Source organism: Trematomus bernacchii, unplaced genomic scaffold, assembly GCF_902827165.1.
Source record: "Trematomus bernacchii unplaced genomic scaffold, fTreBer1.1, whole genome shotgun sequence".
In the NCBI taxonomy this organism is placed as follows: Eukaryota; Metazoa; Chordata; class Actinopteri; order Perciformes; family Nototheniidae; genus Trematomus; species Trematomus bernacchii.
The window spans coordinates 6382479-6403769 of NW_022987616.1; the positions used below are offsets into that span (position 1 = coordinate 6382479).

General features: G+C 41.0%; 1 protein-coding gene across 2 annotated transcripts in view; it reads right to left on the reverse strand.

Moving 5' to 3' along the window:
* Nucleotides 1–21291, reverse strand: part of neto1l (neuropilin (NRP) and tolloid (TLL)-like 1, like) — a 73615-nt gene that overhangs the window by 3514 nt on the left and 48810 nt on the right. For both annotated transcript variants that reach the window (XM_034132446.1, XM_034132447.1), the window contains exons 7-10: nt 14291–14373; nt 13674–13819; nt 5720–5833; nt 947–1565 (exon numbers count right to left, since the gene is read on the reverse strand). In XM_034132446.1, the coding sequence (XP_033988337.1) occupies nt 947–1565; nt 5720–5833; nt 13674–13819; nt 14291–14373 (962 nt within the window). The remainder of the gene's footprint in view (nt 1–946; nt 1566–5719; nt 5834–13673; nt 13820–14290; nt 14374–21291) is intronic.

Here is a 21291-nt window from a genome sequence, read left to right on the forward strand (position 1 = left end):
CAGAAAAGGAAAAGATAACTTACATAAAGTATAATTACTGACTGGGCAGATGATGACTACACAACAACATTTAGAGATGTCCGTTGATAGGGTGCTTACCTTGAGATTGTCTCTTAGACCCTAGTTGTGTTGTACTCTGATTCATGTTTGCTCAAAGAGCCAATGAGGCAGAACCTGAAATGTCACGGCTCTTTCTTTAATATCAAACTCGTTTTGCATAGAGAGGTCAGAATGCACATTGTGCTACAGAACAGAAATACACTTCATTGGTGCGTTGCTAGTCTCTGGGAGCCTGGCATGCAGAACATAGTGAATACACAGTCAAGAACACTCTGGAAAGAGCGCATAGGAAGTGCATGCAGGAACGTGTTTACTCGATATGCACACCTCCTAAACATTTACCGTTACTTGTTAAGCTGTCAAGGTGCAAGTACAGAGCGAAATACTGGTTTACTTCATAGAAAATCTTCCTCATGCCAAAATGTTGAGCTTCATATAAGTATTTTTTGCAGTAAGAAATGCATATTTTTGCATGTTATTAATCACAATGAGGCACAGATTCAAGCCCTTGCATTAACAGTCAAAACTGGACTGATTATATCATTAATATCATTTACAATTAGGTCTGTATTGACACATTTCAAAGTAAAGTTTAGTAAAAAGGGTTATCAATCATGATTTTAAGGTTGAAACTAGCAGGGGGTGCTTGACATGTTCAGTGATGAGCATGCAAGAGGGGACATCATTTAGCCCTTTGTGAAAAAAATATGTTTAATGATAGAAAGGGGGAGAAAAAACAGGGTTAATGCAAACAAAAAGAAGCTTATTATATTATAAAAAAACATGAGGAAGCTAAAATAAAATGAAAATAAAAATAAATGTATCCCACACACACTTCCCCATCGCTAACTGCTGCTCTCCTCATCAGAAATCTATGGATACTGACCGCTGTACTGCCTTTTCGTGGCGGGAGAGCCGGTGGCTGGTGGTGGGAACTTCCTCCATTTCGTCGTCCATGTCGCATCCGTTATCCGCCGCTTCCTGTGAGTAGCTGTGCTTCATCACCAGGATGCTGCGTCTGTTACCAGAGGACGGCAGCAGGGGGCGCACCGCCATGTTCTGCTGCGGGAGGTCCGTCAGCAGCGTGGCGGCGTCGCGACTCAAGTTCCCACGGCTTCCTCGCCCACTGAGAGACAGCTGGGATAAGTGGGCGGAGCCAGGGTTTGAGGAGGAGCCACAGTGATGATCGTGGATGCATCTCGAAGAGGCGCGTCGCAGAGCGTGGTAGTTCTCAAAGTCCTCCGCCAGGTCCACTAAGTCTGCGGAGGCGTTGGCGTTAGCGGTGGCGCTGCGTAACGTGCACAGCTCGTAGTGAGGCGGCTCGAACACCTCCTGGAACATCGTCGGGTCGAAGTCCTCGCGCCGCAGGATGTACTTCTTGCGCGGCTGCTTGATCTGCACGATGACGGACACGATGAGCAGCAGGAGGACGATGCAGCACGTCACGCCGATGATGGTGCCGTTCGTGTTGTTCAGGTTGTCCAAGATGTTGGCTTTCCTCTTCTCTGTGCAGAGGAAGAGACAACAGAGAGGGAGCTTGATACATCACGATGTGAAAACACAACTTTACCAGTTCTATTTAATTGGCTAAACACCTCGCGAGACTAGAAATGTAGCTCAGTAAGAGACTTATTCTCAGAGTTGGGATAGTGCTTACCTTTTTCTAGCCTTAGCATAACTAAAGGGATGGATTAAACATTGGAGATCAATGTCTCATCTTAACTGTTTTGCAAGAGTTTTGCAAATCGAGGGTAACCAACTAGACAAGACCTGCAATTCAAATGATACTGTGATTTTACAGGTTAACTTAAAACCATTGTTTAGTAGCTGGTCTTCATCCATACTTAAAGTGGACCTATCATGCTATATTTGAATAATATAGTGTAGGACCATACCTATATAAGGCATATTTATACTTTTTTTTTTCAAAATACCAAACAGATCATGCATTTTAGCCATGCCTCATTTTGCTCAATTTGACATTTTTTAGCTCTGTTTTAGCAAGGGCAGATTCTGTGAGAACAGCACCACCTACTGGCCTGGCATATGTACTACAGCGTCTCCAGCGCTTTCGAACGGCAATGGCCGTGGCTGTCTCCTCCTGATTGGTGGAGTTGGCCCAATAGCCGTAGCGCCACCGTCCTGACGTCAGGACAGGGTTCAAATCTGGATCAGTTTTTATCAGATCTGTTGCAGCCCCTTTTTTAGAGATTTGGGTATGGAGGAAAATAGAGAGGGTTGTGTTTTCTGACACTTGGTGAGTTCCCTGGAACACCGGGGACACATATTCATGTAGAAAAGACATACAAAAGTGCATTTTGCATGATAGGTCCTCTTTAATACAAGTTAATGAAGTGTTCAAACGAACCCAGAGCAAATTCTTGATACATCACAATGTGAGAACACAACTAACAGTTCTATTCCCAGTTAGTCGACCATTGGCTAAACACCACGCGATACTGAAAATGTAACTCAGTAAGAGACTTATTCTCAGAGTTTGTAAAGTGCTTTCTTATTTTTAGGTCTTCGGAAACTAAAGGGATGGATTAAACATTGTGTCTGCTCCCATGTTGGCTGAAAAAGTGTTAGTCTAGCTACCTACCCTACTACAGTAGAAACCAAACCAAGCAGTTCCTCCCGGGACATTTCAGGTCATTTCTAGACGGTACACCCTCGATTTGCACAACTATTCGAAAATACTGCGAGATCCACTTCAAAACAACCCATCCTAACTTCCAACCATTAGAGTTCAATGTCTCATCTTAACTATCTTACAAGACCTGCATTTCATACTAAATGATACTGTGATTTTACAGGTTAAGCTAAAAAAAGACATATTCAGAACTAGCGCAACGATAGTATTGCTCCATCGTTTAGAAGCTGGTATTTGTCCCAAGTAAATTAAGCTTTCAAACCGAACCCAGAGCAAATTTTCCAAACCTTTTGGCGCAATTTCATACAAAGTCAACGCAAAGACTCTTATAATTGCATATTTGCTCCAGGTAATGCAAATCAAACATCCTAAAGTGGGCTTACTTTGAGATGTGTGGAGAGTCCATGACATGTGCTTGTCTTTTCTCTTGAAAAATCGTTGAACTGAGCCTGTGAAGCTAATTTCAGTTTTTGTTCTCTGTCCAAAATCGAAGACCTGATATCTAAAAAATACTACCAAGAACTTCAAAAGTTAATCTGCCACAGTTGATGTAATGATGATAGTAACAGTCACAAAGAGGGTGAGGCTGAGCAAAAGGTTATAAAGACCTCCTTAGCAACAACTCAAAGATAGATACTATAGCTTGCATGTAAAACACATTTTTTAACACATGCACAAGACTCTGTGAGTTTCATATGACATCAAAAGGACGGAGAGAAGGTCACATTGGGTCAAAGCTACGGTCTTTTGTCATGAGAGAAGAGAGGCAGTCTGTGGGGAGGTCTGTGACATTTACATGCTGTATGAACATGTAACACAGCAGCTTCAATGACAGTAAATGGTTACAATCAGAAGGGTAAAGAAGAAAGGGATAAAACCTGACATTTTATCACTAATGAGGACAAATGTAGTCAATGTGCGGTGAGCCTGAGTGCAGAGAGAGAGAGCAACACGGCCTCTTCATGCTGCACGGTTACAAACGCTGACTGTAGGCTGGAGCGCTCTCTCAGTGTGAGTGAGCTATAGCAGGGTTTAATTAATTGATGCAATTTGTCATTTGCTCTGCTTAAGAGAGAGTTAGATGCAGGGAGGAAGGGTAACTGTGGGGCTGAAGGGAGGTTTACTGCAGAGCAACTGTTGGGAAAATACTGAATGTCCTCTTCCAATATCAGAGTCCACATGATAACAAAGGTATCCCAACTGTAGCTGTGTACATGACAGGATGTATGATTACCTAGAAGAGCATCAGGACTGTTTGAGGCATATGATAGCTATGTGATTAACATGATGATTCAGCCTCTATGGAGATAGACATATGACAAGCATGATCATTTCTGACGTGGAGCTAATCTGAAGTAAACATTGAATACTGCTTTCTATTCCTCCATCTTGTGACTGTGTAACTCCCTCTCTTGGATATCAGCATGTGAAGGACACTGTTCAGGAACTAGTTGATGCTCTGTATGTGAGGACTCCTTCCATTCTGGAGAGGATCAGGAATACATGGATCCTGAGATTGAAGCTCAAGCCGGTGAAGAGGGCTTATTAACATTTTTAAGTATTCAGAAAAAGTCCGAATTTTGAGAACAATTCAGAATTCTGAGATTTTCAGAAAAAAGTCGACATTTTGAGAAAAAGTGAACATTTTGAAAGAAATTCAGAATTTTGAGAGAAAGTGAAAAAAAATTCTGATTTTGAGAAATTCAGAATTTGGAGATTGGGAGAAAAATTCAGGATTTTGAGAAAAAAGCCAACATTTTGAGAACAAACTTAGTATTCTGTACATGATAGGATGTATGATTTCCTACAATAACCGGTATTCCTCCATCTTGTGACTGTGTAACTCCCTCTCTTGGATATCAGCATGTGAAGGACACTGTTCAGGAACTAGTTGATGCTCTGTATGTGATGACTACTTCCATTCTGGAGAGGGTCAGGAATACATGGATCCTGAGATTGAAGCTCAAGCCGGGGACGAGTGATATTTCCTAACAGAAACTAAAGGTAATTGTACCACAGTAGTAGAGGTAGTTAGTGTTTATGCATTAGTTTGACATAAAAACACATCTGACCTGCAAGCAGCGTAATGAACAGCAGAAACATATTGTATTCATGGACGTGTGAGATGCTTTAGGGCTACAGTATAGATGCCACCTTACAGTATGTACTTGTGTTATGAAAGGTTGAGGAAAAGAACATTAATGAATTGGCGATATAATGCAGAGGAAAAACTTCCCCAGAGTCTTCACACGTCTCAGATAATTAATTGAATGGCATACAAACGAAGAAGCAGCAATAATAAATCCTCAGTGAGAGGATGAATTATGGAGCTGCCAGCAGCAGACTCTGGGGATCAATGTATGGATCCAGTGGCTTTAAAATTCAAAGTGCAGAGAGGGATCAAACTACAGAGGAAATGAAGGAATTGATGGTATCACAAAGTCAGAGAGTACACAGGTACTTGATGCCTGGAGGCAAGGAGGAAAGAGAGCAGCTTCAAAGACCTGGACCAACAACCAGATCAGCTGGCACAACAAATATCATCCTCTAAAGTATATGATTTACTATAAATAACAATATCAATGCTAAGTTAAGCATTTTGTATTACACGTCCTGTTGCTTTCACCTCATATATTATTGAACAAATTGTACGGTGTCCTTGGGTGTCATGAAAGGCGTCTTAAATTAAATGTATTATTATTATTAACACTTGAAAACCAGTGAGAAGAGCACAACATAAATATCTTAATAAAATAACCCAAAATACTTATACTTTGCAAATGGACAGTGTTTGACTTTCTTCTGCGCACTTCGCCTTCTGGTTATAGCAAGACAAAGAGAAGACGCCAAACTGCCTCCACCTGCACAGTTACATGTTGTAAGTGTGTAAAGGATTATAATACAAGTCCAGCAGTGTGTAAACCCTCTCTGCTTCACTGTCGCTCTCCGTGTTGCTGACACAATCAAACGTAGTGTGTTATGATTCTAAAATATATATCATCTCACCTTTGCATTGGTTCTCATCCCAGGGGTAGACACAGTTCTGCATGCCGTTACACACCAGCGTGCTGTTGATGCACATGTTGCTGTGGCAGAAGAAGGCGTCAGCATCACATGGAGCTGGAAGTATAAAACAAATACACACAATTACATAAATATACATTTTATGTTTTGGATACCCTGCAACAGATCAGTGTTATTTAGGGCTGCAGAGAGTGAGCCAGATTGTGAGATTGGGATGTGCATTCCTCAGATCAGACCTTTTCCCCCAGAACCCATCTGTTCTTCATGAATTTTCATCTCATCTTCAAATATTTGCAGACACAACTTCTAATATACAAATGAACATCGTAGACATGTGTGTGTATGGTATGAGTGTGTGTAGTAACAACAAAGATTCACAATGAGCATGTCCTCAAACGAATGATAAATCCTCTGAGAATCTGTGTAATAATGACAGTTTATACATTTGTTTAGCTGACACATTTATCCAAAGAGACTTACAATAAGTGCATCTCCACCATAAAGCTAATGTTAGAATGATGAGCTATATCTTTTAAACTCAAGGTGCCTTTGCTCGAAACTACCAATCATACTAATGCATAAACCAGCTGATTAGCCAATTCATTAGGCGCTTTCACACCGGAGTACTTTTCCCGTTGAGTTCCGATAGTGCCTGGAATTTTGCGTTCACTGCAACTTTTACCCCCATTTTTAGTCCCTGCTAGAGAGGTGGTACTTTCCTGGGGAGAAAAAAGTACCAATTTCTGATTGGCTGGGTGAATTGCAAACCACGCCCCGTAAAACTCAGAAAAGTTTTTTGAAGCCGCCATTGTATTTGCTGGCATTAGCATTACTAGCATTAGTCCCGCGGAGGAGGTGTCGGCGTTCTGGCGATTTACTCGGAAGGCTTCAGTAGAAGCTGCTGGGAGTCCCAGCAGCTTCTACTGAAGCCAGTCCCCAACTCCGGGGACCTCCGGCCGGGGACTTCGGGTGGCAGTATACGCCGTGAAGTTGTTTGCGGCCTGCCAGTAAACCCAAAGCAGAAGAAGAAGAAGCGGCTTCATTTGCGTAATCTTCCCTCAGGGACTTATTCCGGTGTGAACGCGATCTGTATTTAGTTCCATGGGGGTACTAAGTGCTGGGAACTAAGTACGGCAAAGTACTTGGTGTGAAAGCGGCTAATGCTTCATGCTGTCGCTGTATCACAGGGAGGACGAGAGCAACTGTAAGCTAACAACATGTTAATAGTTTGTCTATTTTAAACAGACATTATGTCATTTCCTGCCACTATAAGTATGCATCAGAGTTTTTCAGTGTCTTGGGATCATAGGAGCTGGTTAGGATTTGGATATTTACTTTAAAATGAACAGTTCAAGGGTTGTTTTCCAGTCACTCGCCATATGAATGAGCTAAAAAGGAGTAAAAGCACAATATTTCAACACAGTCTCACGGCATTTCGTGTTATAGTCACGAAATTAATCTATTGATTCGTGTTCACCAACACGATTTCGCAATTTTTTTCGTGTCACACAGAACGATTTTAAAAGCAATGTAAATAATAACAAATTAGAAGGAAAAAAAGATGACATAAAATCCAGATGTCAGTATTCTGAGGCTCTGAGCCATTTATTTTCCTCATTGACGGCAAAAAAAACTCAGACATTATACAATTTAAAATAAAAGGGATAGGGTTAGGCTTAGGGTAAGATATTGAGTAAGAACATGTTTTTATGAACCACACAGCTTCTGGTCTTCCAAGACCCGACCGGACAACAAGACGTGTTGCAGGCACCAAACATACTACCAATAGAAATACATTGCATTTAAAATCGTTCTGTGTGACACGAAAAAAAGGTGAAAATCGTGTTGGTGAACACGAATCAATAGATTAAATTAATTTCGTGACTAATAACACGAAATGCCGTGAGACTGGGTTGAATATTTCCATCTAAAATGCAGTGGCTAGAACTACAAAGTAGCATTAAATAGATATAGATATATAAATATTGAACTGTGGTTGAATATTTTAACAAATGTACCCACTTACTATCAGCTGTTGGAGATTACAATAATCACCCATGGCTAAAAGCCAACTACTGTAAGTGTATAAAGTGTCATAATGAGTGGAAATCCTCTTATTTGAGTGATTAGTGATTTATTAGTGACACTCAGAAGATTAGGAGCAACATGTGTCTCCTGTTTTTATGATAAAGTATAAACAAAAGCGTATACAGTAGTAAAGCTAAATATAGCTTTTATTCCCTAAATCTGTTTCTATCTTTCTCGTTTTGCTTTCATCCATAAATCTGCTTTTACACCAAGTGAATAAAACGTTGTCGTAATCTTTCAAGATTTATTCAAATGATCGTATTTCCTATCAGGGTTTTTATGGGCAAATGTAAAATGTGCATAAAAATAAATTATCTCTCCCTCATCTCTCACACACACACACACACACACACACACACACACACACACACACACACACACACACACACACACACACACACACACACACACACACACACACACACACACACACACACACACACACACACACACACACACACACACACACACACACACACACCTGGCAGTGGTCCTAAAGCAGCGTGCCATGCAGAGGTTTGGCAGAGCTCTGGGACTGACAGCGTTACCACGGTGATACACGGCTGTTTCATCCCGAGTGAATAATAACACCCTGAATTAGAGTGAATAATCTCCATCTCTCTCTGAATCCCAACCCGTCTGCCAACACTTCCTGACTCACATTGTCTCTGTAAGTTCTCAGTCTTCCACTTCCTCTCTCTCAGCCTTTTTTCATTCATACACTTTATGCCAAAGATGTTTTTTTTTGTCAAAACCAGCAGAGGGAGCCCTCTTCTTCTCCTCCTTCTCCTCCACCAGACGATATGAAAACTGAGATCCACATTTATCTTCTGCTAAATGAATTTCCCTACTCTCTGTAATATTTTTGCCCACACAAAAGCACATCCCCAGTCACTGCTGGGAGGATAAATTAACTCCTAAATGAGAGTCTGATGAAAACAGTCGGGGTGTTTGTGCAGAGCGTATCTGCAGGGAAGCAACACATGGTAATTACTTCTTCTTCTCTCTTATTTAAAACCACCTTGTCTGAAAAAACACCTTTTTATAAAACCACCCTCGCCTCGCACTACGTTGGAGGTCTTCTGCCCCGAGGCGAACTAGCAGACGAGATGCAAACAGAGTTGACAATTCATTCTGATCACCCCACACTTCTCCTTTTAATCTCAAAGTAAACCGAGATAAAAAGTGCTCGGAGAGGATATCATCTGATCCGAGACCCAGCAGAGCAGAGATCCATACGTTAACAGCGCATTAGCATACTGTGTTGTTCTCAAACGCTCTCATGCATTCAGCACAAGAAGCTTTGCAAGCAAAACCAGAAGTGATGTGTGCAGTGAAGCCGGAGCAGATCTCCCTCTGAGCCCCGGAGATTTCTGTTGATGAGGCGTAACAATGCTGACAGCCGGGATGTCACACAGGCACATTTATCACCTAAGACATAATTGCTTCTTGGGTAAAGATAGGCTTCACTTTCTTATACGTCACACTGGTAATCTAACGCTGTAGGCGTGCATAGCAGGAGTGTGTGTGAGCCTGAAAACAGATCTGCAGGTGGGAACGTGCTTGAGATTTGGGAACGTGTTCCTCCCCTAAAAGCTGCTGGTCCCACTGGGAAACAGCAGCTGTGAACAAACAGAAAAGCTGCAGCGAGGGAGAGTTTATTGTGATTGCAATATAAGCTGAAAAACACACACTCTCTTGTAAAAATTACACACTGTGTTGCTTTCACTTGGGGAAGGGAAGTAATTAACTTTATATTGTTCTTCTGTAGTTCTCCCATATCAACTCTTTCATTAGCAATGACTTTCAAAAATGTTTTGAGTACACTTTATATGTCAATAATGCATTATAAATATATTTATTTAGATTTATTATCTCCTTACAGAGCTGTATAATAGTTATGAGAACCAATCAATATGCATAACACTTTACAACAACCACCACTTAAGCATTTTATAATCACTTATAAAGACGTATAGAATATAATTGTTTCTTTCAAGAGTCATAATGTATTATATATTTCATAAAGTTTAATTATAATCACAATCTTTTAACAATGCATTACAATGTGAGTTTCTCTAAGTGGAAATGTTATGAGTTCATTCATGCAAGAACAACACAGAGAACAATGACCACCTGTACAGTACAATACAAAAACAGTATTATTACATATAATGATATTATACTTGACCTTAATAATCGGAAGCTGTTGGTACCTGTGCATGTGGATAGTATGTAAATTGTAATCCCTGTAATGCTACTGTATGATGTCCTTTTGTTGCTCTGTTATGTTTTTAATGTTTCATGTGGAACCTACTTGAGCAGGTCTCCCTTGAAAAAGAGATCAATGATCTCAATGGGATACAACCTGGATAAATAAAGGTTTGAAATGAAATGAAATGAGGTCCTTCAAATGCTGTAAAATGTTGATTAACCATCGGGAATTTTGATGGGAACATACTTCAAAGTCCACTGCTCATTACAGACGCCTATCATTGGTTTACTGAACATATTTGAGTGGTTGCCGGGCAGCACAGGGTTGTTTTAGGTGGAATATTTCTTTCAAATCTTAATGTCAGTCGGTATTTTGTCCGCTCAGTGGATTCATTAAAATACTTTCCTCGCCTTGCTGTGCCCTTCTAGCTTTCCAATGTGATGACTGTAGGCTTTTTCACTTGTTTTATTATATGATGAAATCAACAACAGAAATACACATAATGTGGGCAAACAAGAGAAAGAGTGCACACAGGTTATAACAATCTGTCCAAACCGTGTGACAAAATGCTGATGCGTATAGATTTGAGCTGCCTGGCTCCACTACTTCGAGTCTATAGTGTGTTTCACATCTAAAAGACGTTGCTCTGCCGCAGAGTGTGTGGAGACAGTGACTCTGCACCGCTCTGTTCTCTGCTGGATGATATTCGGCTCGCTGCGACCGGGGTAACCCTCAACAAAAACATTTGCTAAAATTAAATATTCTTTAACCCTTTTGTTGTGTTCGGGTCTCCCGTGACCCTTTTCAAGTTAAGATTATACTACTAATAACTACTAGTTGTTTTAATCGGAAGGCTTCATGATATCATCCACAACAGCTTTATAAACACTACGAAACTGATTTTGACAATATGAGCCAAGTCTGAAGGTCTCTTTGAAAATAAAAGTGTATAATTTGGTGTTCGGGTCTAGGAAGAGCAGTGCATTGAAATCAAATTTGGACCAATCAAGATTCATCATTGACTTTAGACTACCTTATCTTTATCTAGCATTCATCTCAAACTCAAGGCCCGGGGGCCAAATCCGGCCCGCGACTTCATTTTATGTGGCTCAGCAAGAGCTTGCAAAGAATATAATACGTTTATTATATGGTTACATGCCACTTTACAGAAGCAGGTTGCCCATAAACTACATGTCCCACAATGCATCTCGTTTTGTGACATGGCACTGAAGAGACTTGCAATTATTTGCCCTGGACTTCTGCTTTCAGACGTAGTTAATTACTAAGTTATTATCCTATCCGATAATAATCCAATTCAGAGGCAATAATGTAATATAATACATTATTTTATATATATATTATATATTTATATAGTTACAACCGGCCCTTTGAGTGCAACCTTTATGCGAATGTGGCCCGCGATGAAATTGAGTTTGACACCCCTGATCTATATGGATCAATTTGTCCAGTTAGTCCCCTACTTTTGATTGATGTACAATAGTAGAGACTAAGTTGAACACTAGTAGCTTTGAACTGTTGGACATTTGTAACTGTGGTTCCTCTCAATGTACCAAATGTCTTATCTATGTGTCTTCAATAAAAAGACAAGCTCCTCATTGATATCAGGACGGCAGAAAGTCTACACATCTTCAAAGCAGACAGATGTTTCCACTGCATCTCCGCCATTCAACTCAGTATTTAAAGAGTTGAGCCCGTTTGAAACTAACGCAGCAGCTCATCACTTTTTATATTTGTAAATATATATAAGATGGAGCCTCAATGATGGTGGAAATGCACTTAGTGAAAGTCTCTTTGGATCTAAATAATGTATAAACTGTAATCATCACACAGAGCTTCAAACATTTTAAAGCCTATAAACCGGAATGTTTTTTGTTGATCTGAGTTGAAATCTTCTTAATGTCGTTTTTGGGAGAAGGGGTGGGATTAAATAAGTGTAAACTTCTTTCCACCCCTTTTCGGATGTGTAATCAGGTAGATCATTTGTTTACATATCATTTGTAAGTCAATCATATTTTTTTTAATCAATTTGACACTGCTTGAGTTTGTACAACATTATAATTATCTTTCATTATGATTAAAATATTTTTGTCACGTTCGGAATAAATCAAATCAAAAATCTTCATGGTTTATTTCACTTATTGTAAGTTGCATTGGGTAAAAGCATCAGCTAAATATAATGTAATTTTGTTGGGGTCTCGCTGCAGACCGCCTGAGTGACTTAGGCTGAGGCGTTGCCCGGGCAACAGCACATCCTGGCCTCACAAAGAGGACAACACAAACAACCCAGTCATAGTCATTAAACCGAATCACTACAACATACACGCAATATACCGTAGATGTTTAATGTTGTAGAAATGAATGACCTTTCTTAAACATTGGGAACTAGTTTGTGACATTTAAGTAAATCCAATCAACCGTGAAGCATGACGTAACATCTAATTCTACTCTCTTTGAAAGAAGAAGTGACTTTGAAATACATGCCTTGATTCATGATGCATCAATGTGACACACTGAGGCAATAATGGAGTGATTTGAAAGGATGTATCTGGCACAGGGTGTCTTTTTTAAGTTCTAAAAATACAGAGCAAAGCACCTCTGAAAATGTAGTGTAAAATGATGTTTGGCTGTATGTCTGTCAACAGGATTAACTTCTGGACAATTTCATGAAACTTTGTGGAAAAACACTCTCTTTTAAGCAAGGATCAGAATCACAGGGAGAATTTAGTTTTACTTGCAAGATTCATCGTATTCATGTGTTGTCTGTACAATCCAGATTAGGAAAACTCGTCCTAAATATGTTTCCACAATGTGACTTATAAACACCAAAATCGGACTTCCCGAATTTGGGAAAAACGGACCATCAGAGGAGCACATGAATGCACCATTCATCACGTTATACTAAAAAATGTTGTGTGTGTGTGTGTGTGTGTGTGTGTGTGTGTGTGTGTGTGTGTGTGTGTGTGTGTGTGTGTGTGTGTGTGTGGGTGTGTGTGTGTGTGTGTGGCATTTAAAGGAGCTGACATTGACATACTGTATACTGAAGCCTCAGACCCTCTCCATTCACCTCACTAGTACAAAGGATGCCCTCTGCAACCCCTGTCAAACTACACGCTGCCATCAGTGAGGAGCAAGAGGAAGAGTTACTGTGTGTGTGAAAGTGTGTTTGTGTGTGTGTGAAAGTGTGTGTGTGTACATACTGTAGCTCATCCTGTGTCTCACTCTCTCTCTGCATCCATAAAGAACAGTGCTGGCTGAGCTAAATCCACCAATGCTATCATATGCACACTAACCCGGAGGCGATATTCCCTATAATGGAAATCACATACCTCCGTTTCCTGCTTGCTGCAGTTTAAACGCTCATAAAACTAAATGGAAACCTGTGACAGCACCTTTCCTATTAACAGCGTGGGATATAAGTCGCCATAAACGTGGTCACTCCACCTCCTCCTGCCTTTAATGGCGACCACTAAACACCAGACTTGTTTTTTACTCTGCCTTCCTGTCATGGAGCGGTGGTCTGATTAATAAGGCTAATCAGTTTCCCTCAGATGGGGGGGTCATGCTGCAGTAAACATCTTTATGACAGTGTGTGTGTGAGTGCAGATATCTCACGCTCTTGGTAGGTGGTGAACAGGATGCGGAAGCGGCTCTTGCGGCTGGCCTCGTCCGCCCACATGCGGATGACTCCCAGCGTGGAGACCAGCATGATGTCGTTGGCCACGGTGGAGCAGAACTTGTTCTTCAGGTCCTCCACCGAACTGAGAGGAGGAGAGGAAATAACCATCAACAATCTCAATATGAATCTTGTGAATGTGAAGCATTTCTTTGATATCTTAAGCCCCTCACTCAGCGGTTCCCAACCTTTTTCAACTCAGGGCCCACTTAAGAATCTAAACAAATTTCGTGGCCCACATTCAACCATAAACAATACGGAGGCTAAATAAAGTTATGATTGGTCAATTCAGAACATGTGACACGTTGTTAATCCAGTAGAACAGACCGCTGTCAAGGACTGTAATGACCGTTGCTAAGGACTGTAATGACCGTTGCTAAGGAGGATCAAGATGTCAAAACCATTAATGTCTTGTCTTTACATAATTAAATATTTAACTGTTCACGAAAAACTAAATTGTCAGTTGTTATGTTCAGTTAATGACATGATTAAGTCTTGATCCGGAGATAATGAGTCTGAGCATGATTTATCTGACTGAAAGGTTGAAATGTCTCACCTGCCACCGTCATACACAGCCACAAAATTGCGCTTGCACTCGTTGGAGTTGGCCATTTCATAGTCGAGGAATCGCAGGTAGATCTGTCCAAAACAAAGGGGAGGTTTAAAGACATGAGGACATGACGGGGGAAATAATCCAGCTCCTTCATTTGACTGATTATCCAGCGCCTGATGAAGCGGCTCTGTGATGACACCGGACCGACAGACTGCTTCTTGTACAAAGTCATTACACACTCGTATCAAATGAGGACTCAGACTGACAGAGGCCATTAGCTTAAGACTCATTATTCATATCTGTTGAGATAAAGCTAACACCTTGTTACATTTTACCACGAGAGAAAGAAAGGTGTCCTCCATACAAAGTTAATTTCAGACCCTTTATTTGAAAAGAATGGACTTCAAACACATGTATTAAAAGCATGGCAGATATAAGGACTATTTAATGATACTAACAATCCCTCGTTACTTCCCTATTGCCCGTGTATCATTGTCTGTCACTCATTCATCAGGCAGAGATCGTCCTATCACAGTTCTGGTTCTGGTCCGATGCTCACAACACTCGCCATCATTACGGCGGTTAATTGTGTGACAGCGAAATGTGACCGCTCAAATGCCCAGCGAGGAAAGCTGCAGATGGAGGAGGATAATGGACCGAATTCGCTTTCAACAACATGACAGGTGAAATGGATCTGAGAGAGAGAGGGGGGGGGGGGGGCAAGCGAGTCGATTTCCCCCGGGGTTTTATATTAGTGTCAATAATCTTCCACCTCCAGATTTGTCATATTCAGCCACTGTTTAGGCACAAGAATCAGCGTTGTATTGGTCTTTCATGCTGCAATACCGGAATACATTCTGCTCAATGTCACTGCTGGCCTCACAGCACGAAGATGAATGTACGAGGAGATAAACGTATGGGGAGCCTGTGTGTGTGTGTGCATGTGTGTGTGTGTGTCTTTCCTGAAATGAATGTGTCCTTGTATTGATATTAATGTCTTAATCCCAGCAGGAGAGGGCCTCATGATGGAAGAGGCTCTGAAGACTTTACAGTGAAATGCTTTTGCGATGGTCTATCTCTATCCAGTATTGCACGGATTCCCAAAATGAAATGTGAACAATTGAGATATAAAATACGGTTTCTCAATAAGGTGGATGAACTCAGAAAGAATCAACGATCAGCTCAGTGATCCGAGTCTTTACATGCCTTCACTTTCAAAGTATGAAGGACTTTTTGGAAGAAAACGGTCAGCAATCACTTGCATTAAGAACGAGGAAAGTAGGTTTTATGGGTGGACAATGTTATTAAAAATGGCTCCATTAATAATAATAATATAATAATAATAATAGCTTGCATTTATATAGCACCTTTCAAGGGACCCAAGGTCGCCATTCCATGCGGCTCGTTGCCAAAGAGGACTGATTTCATGGGTTATTGTTAAGGTTACAGTCAAGGTTCAAGAGGCCAGTAATGGGGAGAGGTAGCTATCAGCATGTTAATTAGCTCGCTCGTTCTCTCGTCAGCGAGCAGCAGGTAAATCAGACCAGAGGTTTTCCACCCGCAGCACAAAGACTGCACTTAGAGCAGCCGTCTGTAACCAGTAAAAGCTAATTCAATATGTAGAGACCCATTACAAACACAACACATTGTTGATTAAGTGTACTGGTTTTAAGAGACTTCATGTGGTGGTAATGGCTGGTTAAAATGTCAATGGTTTAAAAGCATAATCCTCCACATTGACCAAAGTACTGTAACTAATTTGTTTGATTTGCATGTGTTTTTGAATCCAGAGATGGAAACTTTGTACACATTCATGGTCCAGAGGATGAATATTCGAATTATAAAGATGCCATATTATGCTTTTTCTGTGAACTATTTCAAAATATACTTGATGAATAGCACATGATTTGATACAACTATTCATATGCACCATTAAGTAACACCTTTACAAACATATTGACGCTTCACTGACTTGTAATAAGAAGCATGGTGCTGATTTTGTTGCATTATGGTTGGGAAAACAACACATTTCAATAGAACATAAGCACTACAGATGTACTACCGTATCTTAAAATGCAACTGTATGAACTGTTAAAGTGCAGGACAGAAGGAAACAGCTAGCTTTGTTAGTGCTGACAGTTGCAGGTTTCACTTGTAAGAACCAAGAAACACAAAACATTTTCAATTATTGGTTTTTAGCGTTACCAACACAATGATGAAACCATAAAATACTGGACCATGCTGCTACGTACAGCAAACCCTTTTATGTTGTAAAAGATGACTGTAGTCCTACATCAGAAATGTCTTGTTTTTATGACATGGAAATGGTACCTTGTTCCCATTTTGCTCGTGTGCATCTCCCGCTGAGTTTATCAAGGAAAAACAAGAACTAGCATTTTCATGCCTGTGATATATGCTCCTAACATTTGCATGCACTTGAGTAATGTCTGATAGATGCTTGTTACTTTAAAGAGGGACATGCTGCAAAAAGAGTTTGGGTTTTTCTTGTGTCAGAACACTTCTAACTGGCCGATGATGAAGACAAATCAGACTGCAGACGCCATCACAAACCCAAATGACGGCAATGGATCAGATAGATACAATCACCAATTTGTAAGGCGAGAGATTGCTCTCCTGCAGGAAAATAGGCTGCCTCCTCATTGATTCTGCAGCGCCCAATAACGACGCAGAATCCATCACTGACTGGGGCAGAATATGTTCTCAGTGTTTCCTTAAAAGGGGCTTGTCGCAGCGTGCATGCTGTTCATTATAGTCGGTATGAATGTCCATATTTTGGCCATTATCATCAGGAAGGTGTCAGACAGTGAAGGCCAGATGGTGAAAAACAGACGAGACACACATGATGAATGCAGCAACTGTTATGTGTCAAAATGCGGGAAATATTCATCGACAACTAACAGCTGTCAGCTGAATTCAGACAGCTGAGAAGAAGAATTGATGCAAACAGAGAGCAGAAGATGAGAGTTTTGTGTATGTATATTAAAAGGTGATATTGTGTTGCCTTCAACTGCATGCTTCACGTTACTTTGGACACCTATAAAACGAATTAATTTCATTCGAGGTAGTCCTGCAGAACTCATTTACGGGAAGGAATTCAAATGACACAAGGTGGTGTAAAGCAATCCCATTATGGCATTCAAACTGCTGCAGTGCTGTCACTTCTGGCAACAACACATGGTCATTACTGCTTACTTGCAGCAGGTATATTTTTCAGTCTGTGTCCCCGTTCTGTGTCACCCTTAAACCTCCTCTTAGTGCATTTAGATATTTGATAAAATGCATTATTAAGTATATCTTTCCCTTTCTTCCTCCTCCCCTCTCCTGCCTTCTCTCTGGAGTGCTCCGGTTTAATTAGAGCCTCCAGTGTAGGATGTCATTATCTCTCTGCTGTTTCAGGCACATTGGGTGAAGTGCAGTACTGTATCAGCATAGTCATAAAATCACGCCTACTGTACACAGCGGTCTCTCACTGCAGCATGTGTGTGTTTTAAAAAGACAGTAGAGTACATTTTTATGGGTAATTGAGAGCGAGCGGTGGTGGTGGGTGTGAGATCTTCAGGACTGACTATAGACAGATCCGTGCTAACATTTTTATTTGCTTCCTTGTCCATCAGAACCAATGACAGTCAGGCGTTTGCCCTGCGAGACACTCCTGCAGGGCTGAATATGACACTGATACAGACGGAGGAAAATACATCATACTGCCAGGCTCCATCACTCTTTCATACACAGCCAGCCACACACACACACACACACACACACACACACACACACACACACACACACACACACACACACACTCCTCCCTCCGTTCACTGCCGGCCAATGCGCCACCAGCCGCACGCACTTCTGAGGCACGCACTGCAAACTTCTCCTGCACGTCCTCAACACACGCACGCACGCACGCACGCACGCACGCACCACACACACACACCACACACACACACACACACACACCACACACACACACACACACACACACACACACACACACACACACACACACACACACACACACACACACACACACACACACACACACACAATGCTATTTCGCGCAAAATTGACTTATTGTCCTCGTTGGTTCTGCAGCCGACATGTACTGGCTGACGTATGCAAACCACTTAGAGGCACGGAGGAATCAATGCTGCATTTTTTTGCATCGACCTTAACATTAAGCCGGGGCCAGGGTCCCTCCTATACCTGCTGCAAAGTTTATTGGCTGGCTCCACATGAGTGCTGATGGTAAGGAGAATGGGCTCTGGGTGGATGTCGCAGTCTTTTAGTTCTCGTGGCCTTGGGCATGAAAGTAAAAGAAAAATTCGAAGGACGTTTCTGAACGGGAACCATGGGCGGAAGCAGGAGAAATATGCGACCCGAATAATACGTCAGATAAGAAGCTAAGAAATTGCTGTGGCCATGAATCACAGCAATATTATCAGCAGGGCATTTCATACGAGTGTGTGTGTATGTGCAGCACAGTGTGAAAGACCTGCATGGAAAAAGTGCAAGTCGTCATCAGGGATGGGAGAAAGTTTAATAGCTTCCCTAATGTGTGCTGTGTGACTGGAGAAAGAGCTCTGTGGTGGCGGAGGATAACATCTTGCGCTGAATTAGTGAAACTGATAGTGACGCGGTTAAGCAGCTGCATTATTTCACTCTGCACACACTCTGAGGACTGATCCCAAAGTGAAAAACCTTCATAGTAAGTCACTATTTCACATGTGTTGATTTTATTTCTTGCTATAACCTTGGTATAACCTTTAGGAAATCACTCCCACAACAAATCAGAGACTGCACTGACCTCCCAACCTTCAAAACTCACCTTTTCAGACTAGCTTTTAATGTGTGATTAAAGCTGTGTCCTTGAGCTCCTGATATAGCGCTTGATAAATAAAATGTATTATAAGGGTTGAAGGATGTTTTTCTATCCGCGTTTTTACATTCTTATAGGCTCAAATGTCTGAAATGACATCTTAAAAAAGCTTTTTAGTTACGAAAAAAGCCAACCAAACCTTTTAAACTGTAAACAAACTGCAAGCCTCCTCAATTCTGTCCAAAGCCAAAGTAAAAGCGTGGCTTTATTCTTTTAAATCAAGTCCTGCTACACTATTCCAGGAGTAGATTTACTGCAATGCGTATATGATCGAGCCACATGAGGAGTTTTAGAGTTTGTTAAATGTGGTTTTTCCTACTGCTGCTCGGGGACACTTTTAATCCGTTAGCTTTAATGCATTGCAGGTAGCTCGTGTAGATGAGAAAAAAGCATGTCTGGGATGTAGTAAAGGTGTGTTTGTGTGTGTCAGTATTTGTTTGTGCATGCGTGGAGAAGACTTGCAGGGAAAACAAATACAGGCTGTAGGAGTCCTCGGGGTCAAACTGCATGGCAACGCTGTTTCATCAGCGCTAACTCTCCCTCCGTCTCTCCGTCTGCTTCCATCCCTTCATTCCTCTTGGCAACAGCTTGCTGATTACAAAAAAAAGGGGGGGCCTGACCTGGAGTAAACCCTGCTCGTATCTGTCTGACCCCAGCAGAGGTACAATCCCCCCGCAGCCACCAACCCTCACACCCTGCTGACAGCTGCACACTAACCCAGCAGCAGAATCAAAGCTTCCTGATGCAACCACTGATCCAGAGGCGGGTGTGAGGGAATGCAAAGTGGAAACATCAAATTAAGATAAAAAAAATGCTCAATAGAGTCTTAAAGTTGGGGCTGAAAGTTTCCCAGAGATGTATTTTCCAGGGTCTATTCTCGTCTGCTGCTGTCTCCATCCCAACACAATTACATTTCCATTTTGTTCTGTGTGACATTTCCAGATTCTGCAGTAATGGCAAAACTCAAATAAAATAACAAACAACGATATTATTTCTTTCTTGATAAGGCTTATATAACTAGATAACTTAAAGGGTAATTGAACGAGTTAAAAAATGTCTGTTTAAGGCGTCTTGTGGCTTGATAGAAAGACAAGGAAGGAAGGAAGCCACGACATTGTTAAAAACTGTCTTTCTAGCAGGTTGCTCATCACTGTCACTTTCAGGGTATCTGCACATTTCTTTAAGTACAAATGTAATGACTTGTAAGACCTGTTTAAGACCTCTAAAAGGAAAAAATAATACCACTACAAAAAAATCGATGAACTAGACAACAGTATAAACCGTTACTGAGTTTTATTGCATTTGAATAATGGGAAATATTCAGTGCACATTACCCAACATGACTGCCTTCGCATTAACAAAAAAGAAAAAATGGTATGGCAGTAGACCAATGGAAACCAATGTGCCCCCTGCACTCATTCCCCAGATAACATTTAATACCTCCCCTCCTAAAATTCCAGAGCTTTTTAGACCTTGAATATCAAAAAAATAAATGTAAGACTTTTAAGACTTTTTAAGGATCCGCGGGGACCCTGTACTTTAGAGGAGGTGCCATGTAGTGTTCATTTAGTCAGCTATTTTTTATTTAGTCTTAGTCCTAAATCATATTTAGTCACCTTCATCCTGTTTTTATTTAGTCAAGTTTTAGTCGACTAAAAGTCTGAGCATTTTAGTCTTATTTTAGTCAAATAAAACTAACTATTTTGGTCTACTTTTTGTCAATGAAAACTGTTGACATTTTAGTATTTTTTAGTCATCAGATATTGAACATTTCAGGCAAACTAGTCTAGCCAAAACCAATAATTTGTCATTTGCGTCAAACTTATTTCATAATAAGATTATATCTTATCCTTATTTGATGAAAAACGCATAAGAATGCAGCTTTGCAGAGAGTATATGGTTTGTGGTGTTTTACCTGTGTTATGGCCACATTGCTTCCCTTCTGATAAAGCAATGCATTCGCTTTTTTTCTCCGCCTCATTGTAGCGAAAATGGGCCCAAATATCGTCTCGTCTTAGTCATGGAAAAAAAGGTCGTTGACGAACATATTTCGTCATAGTTTTAGTCAACGAAATGAACACTAGTGCCATGGGAATTGTAGTCTTTT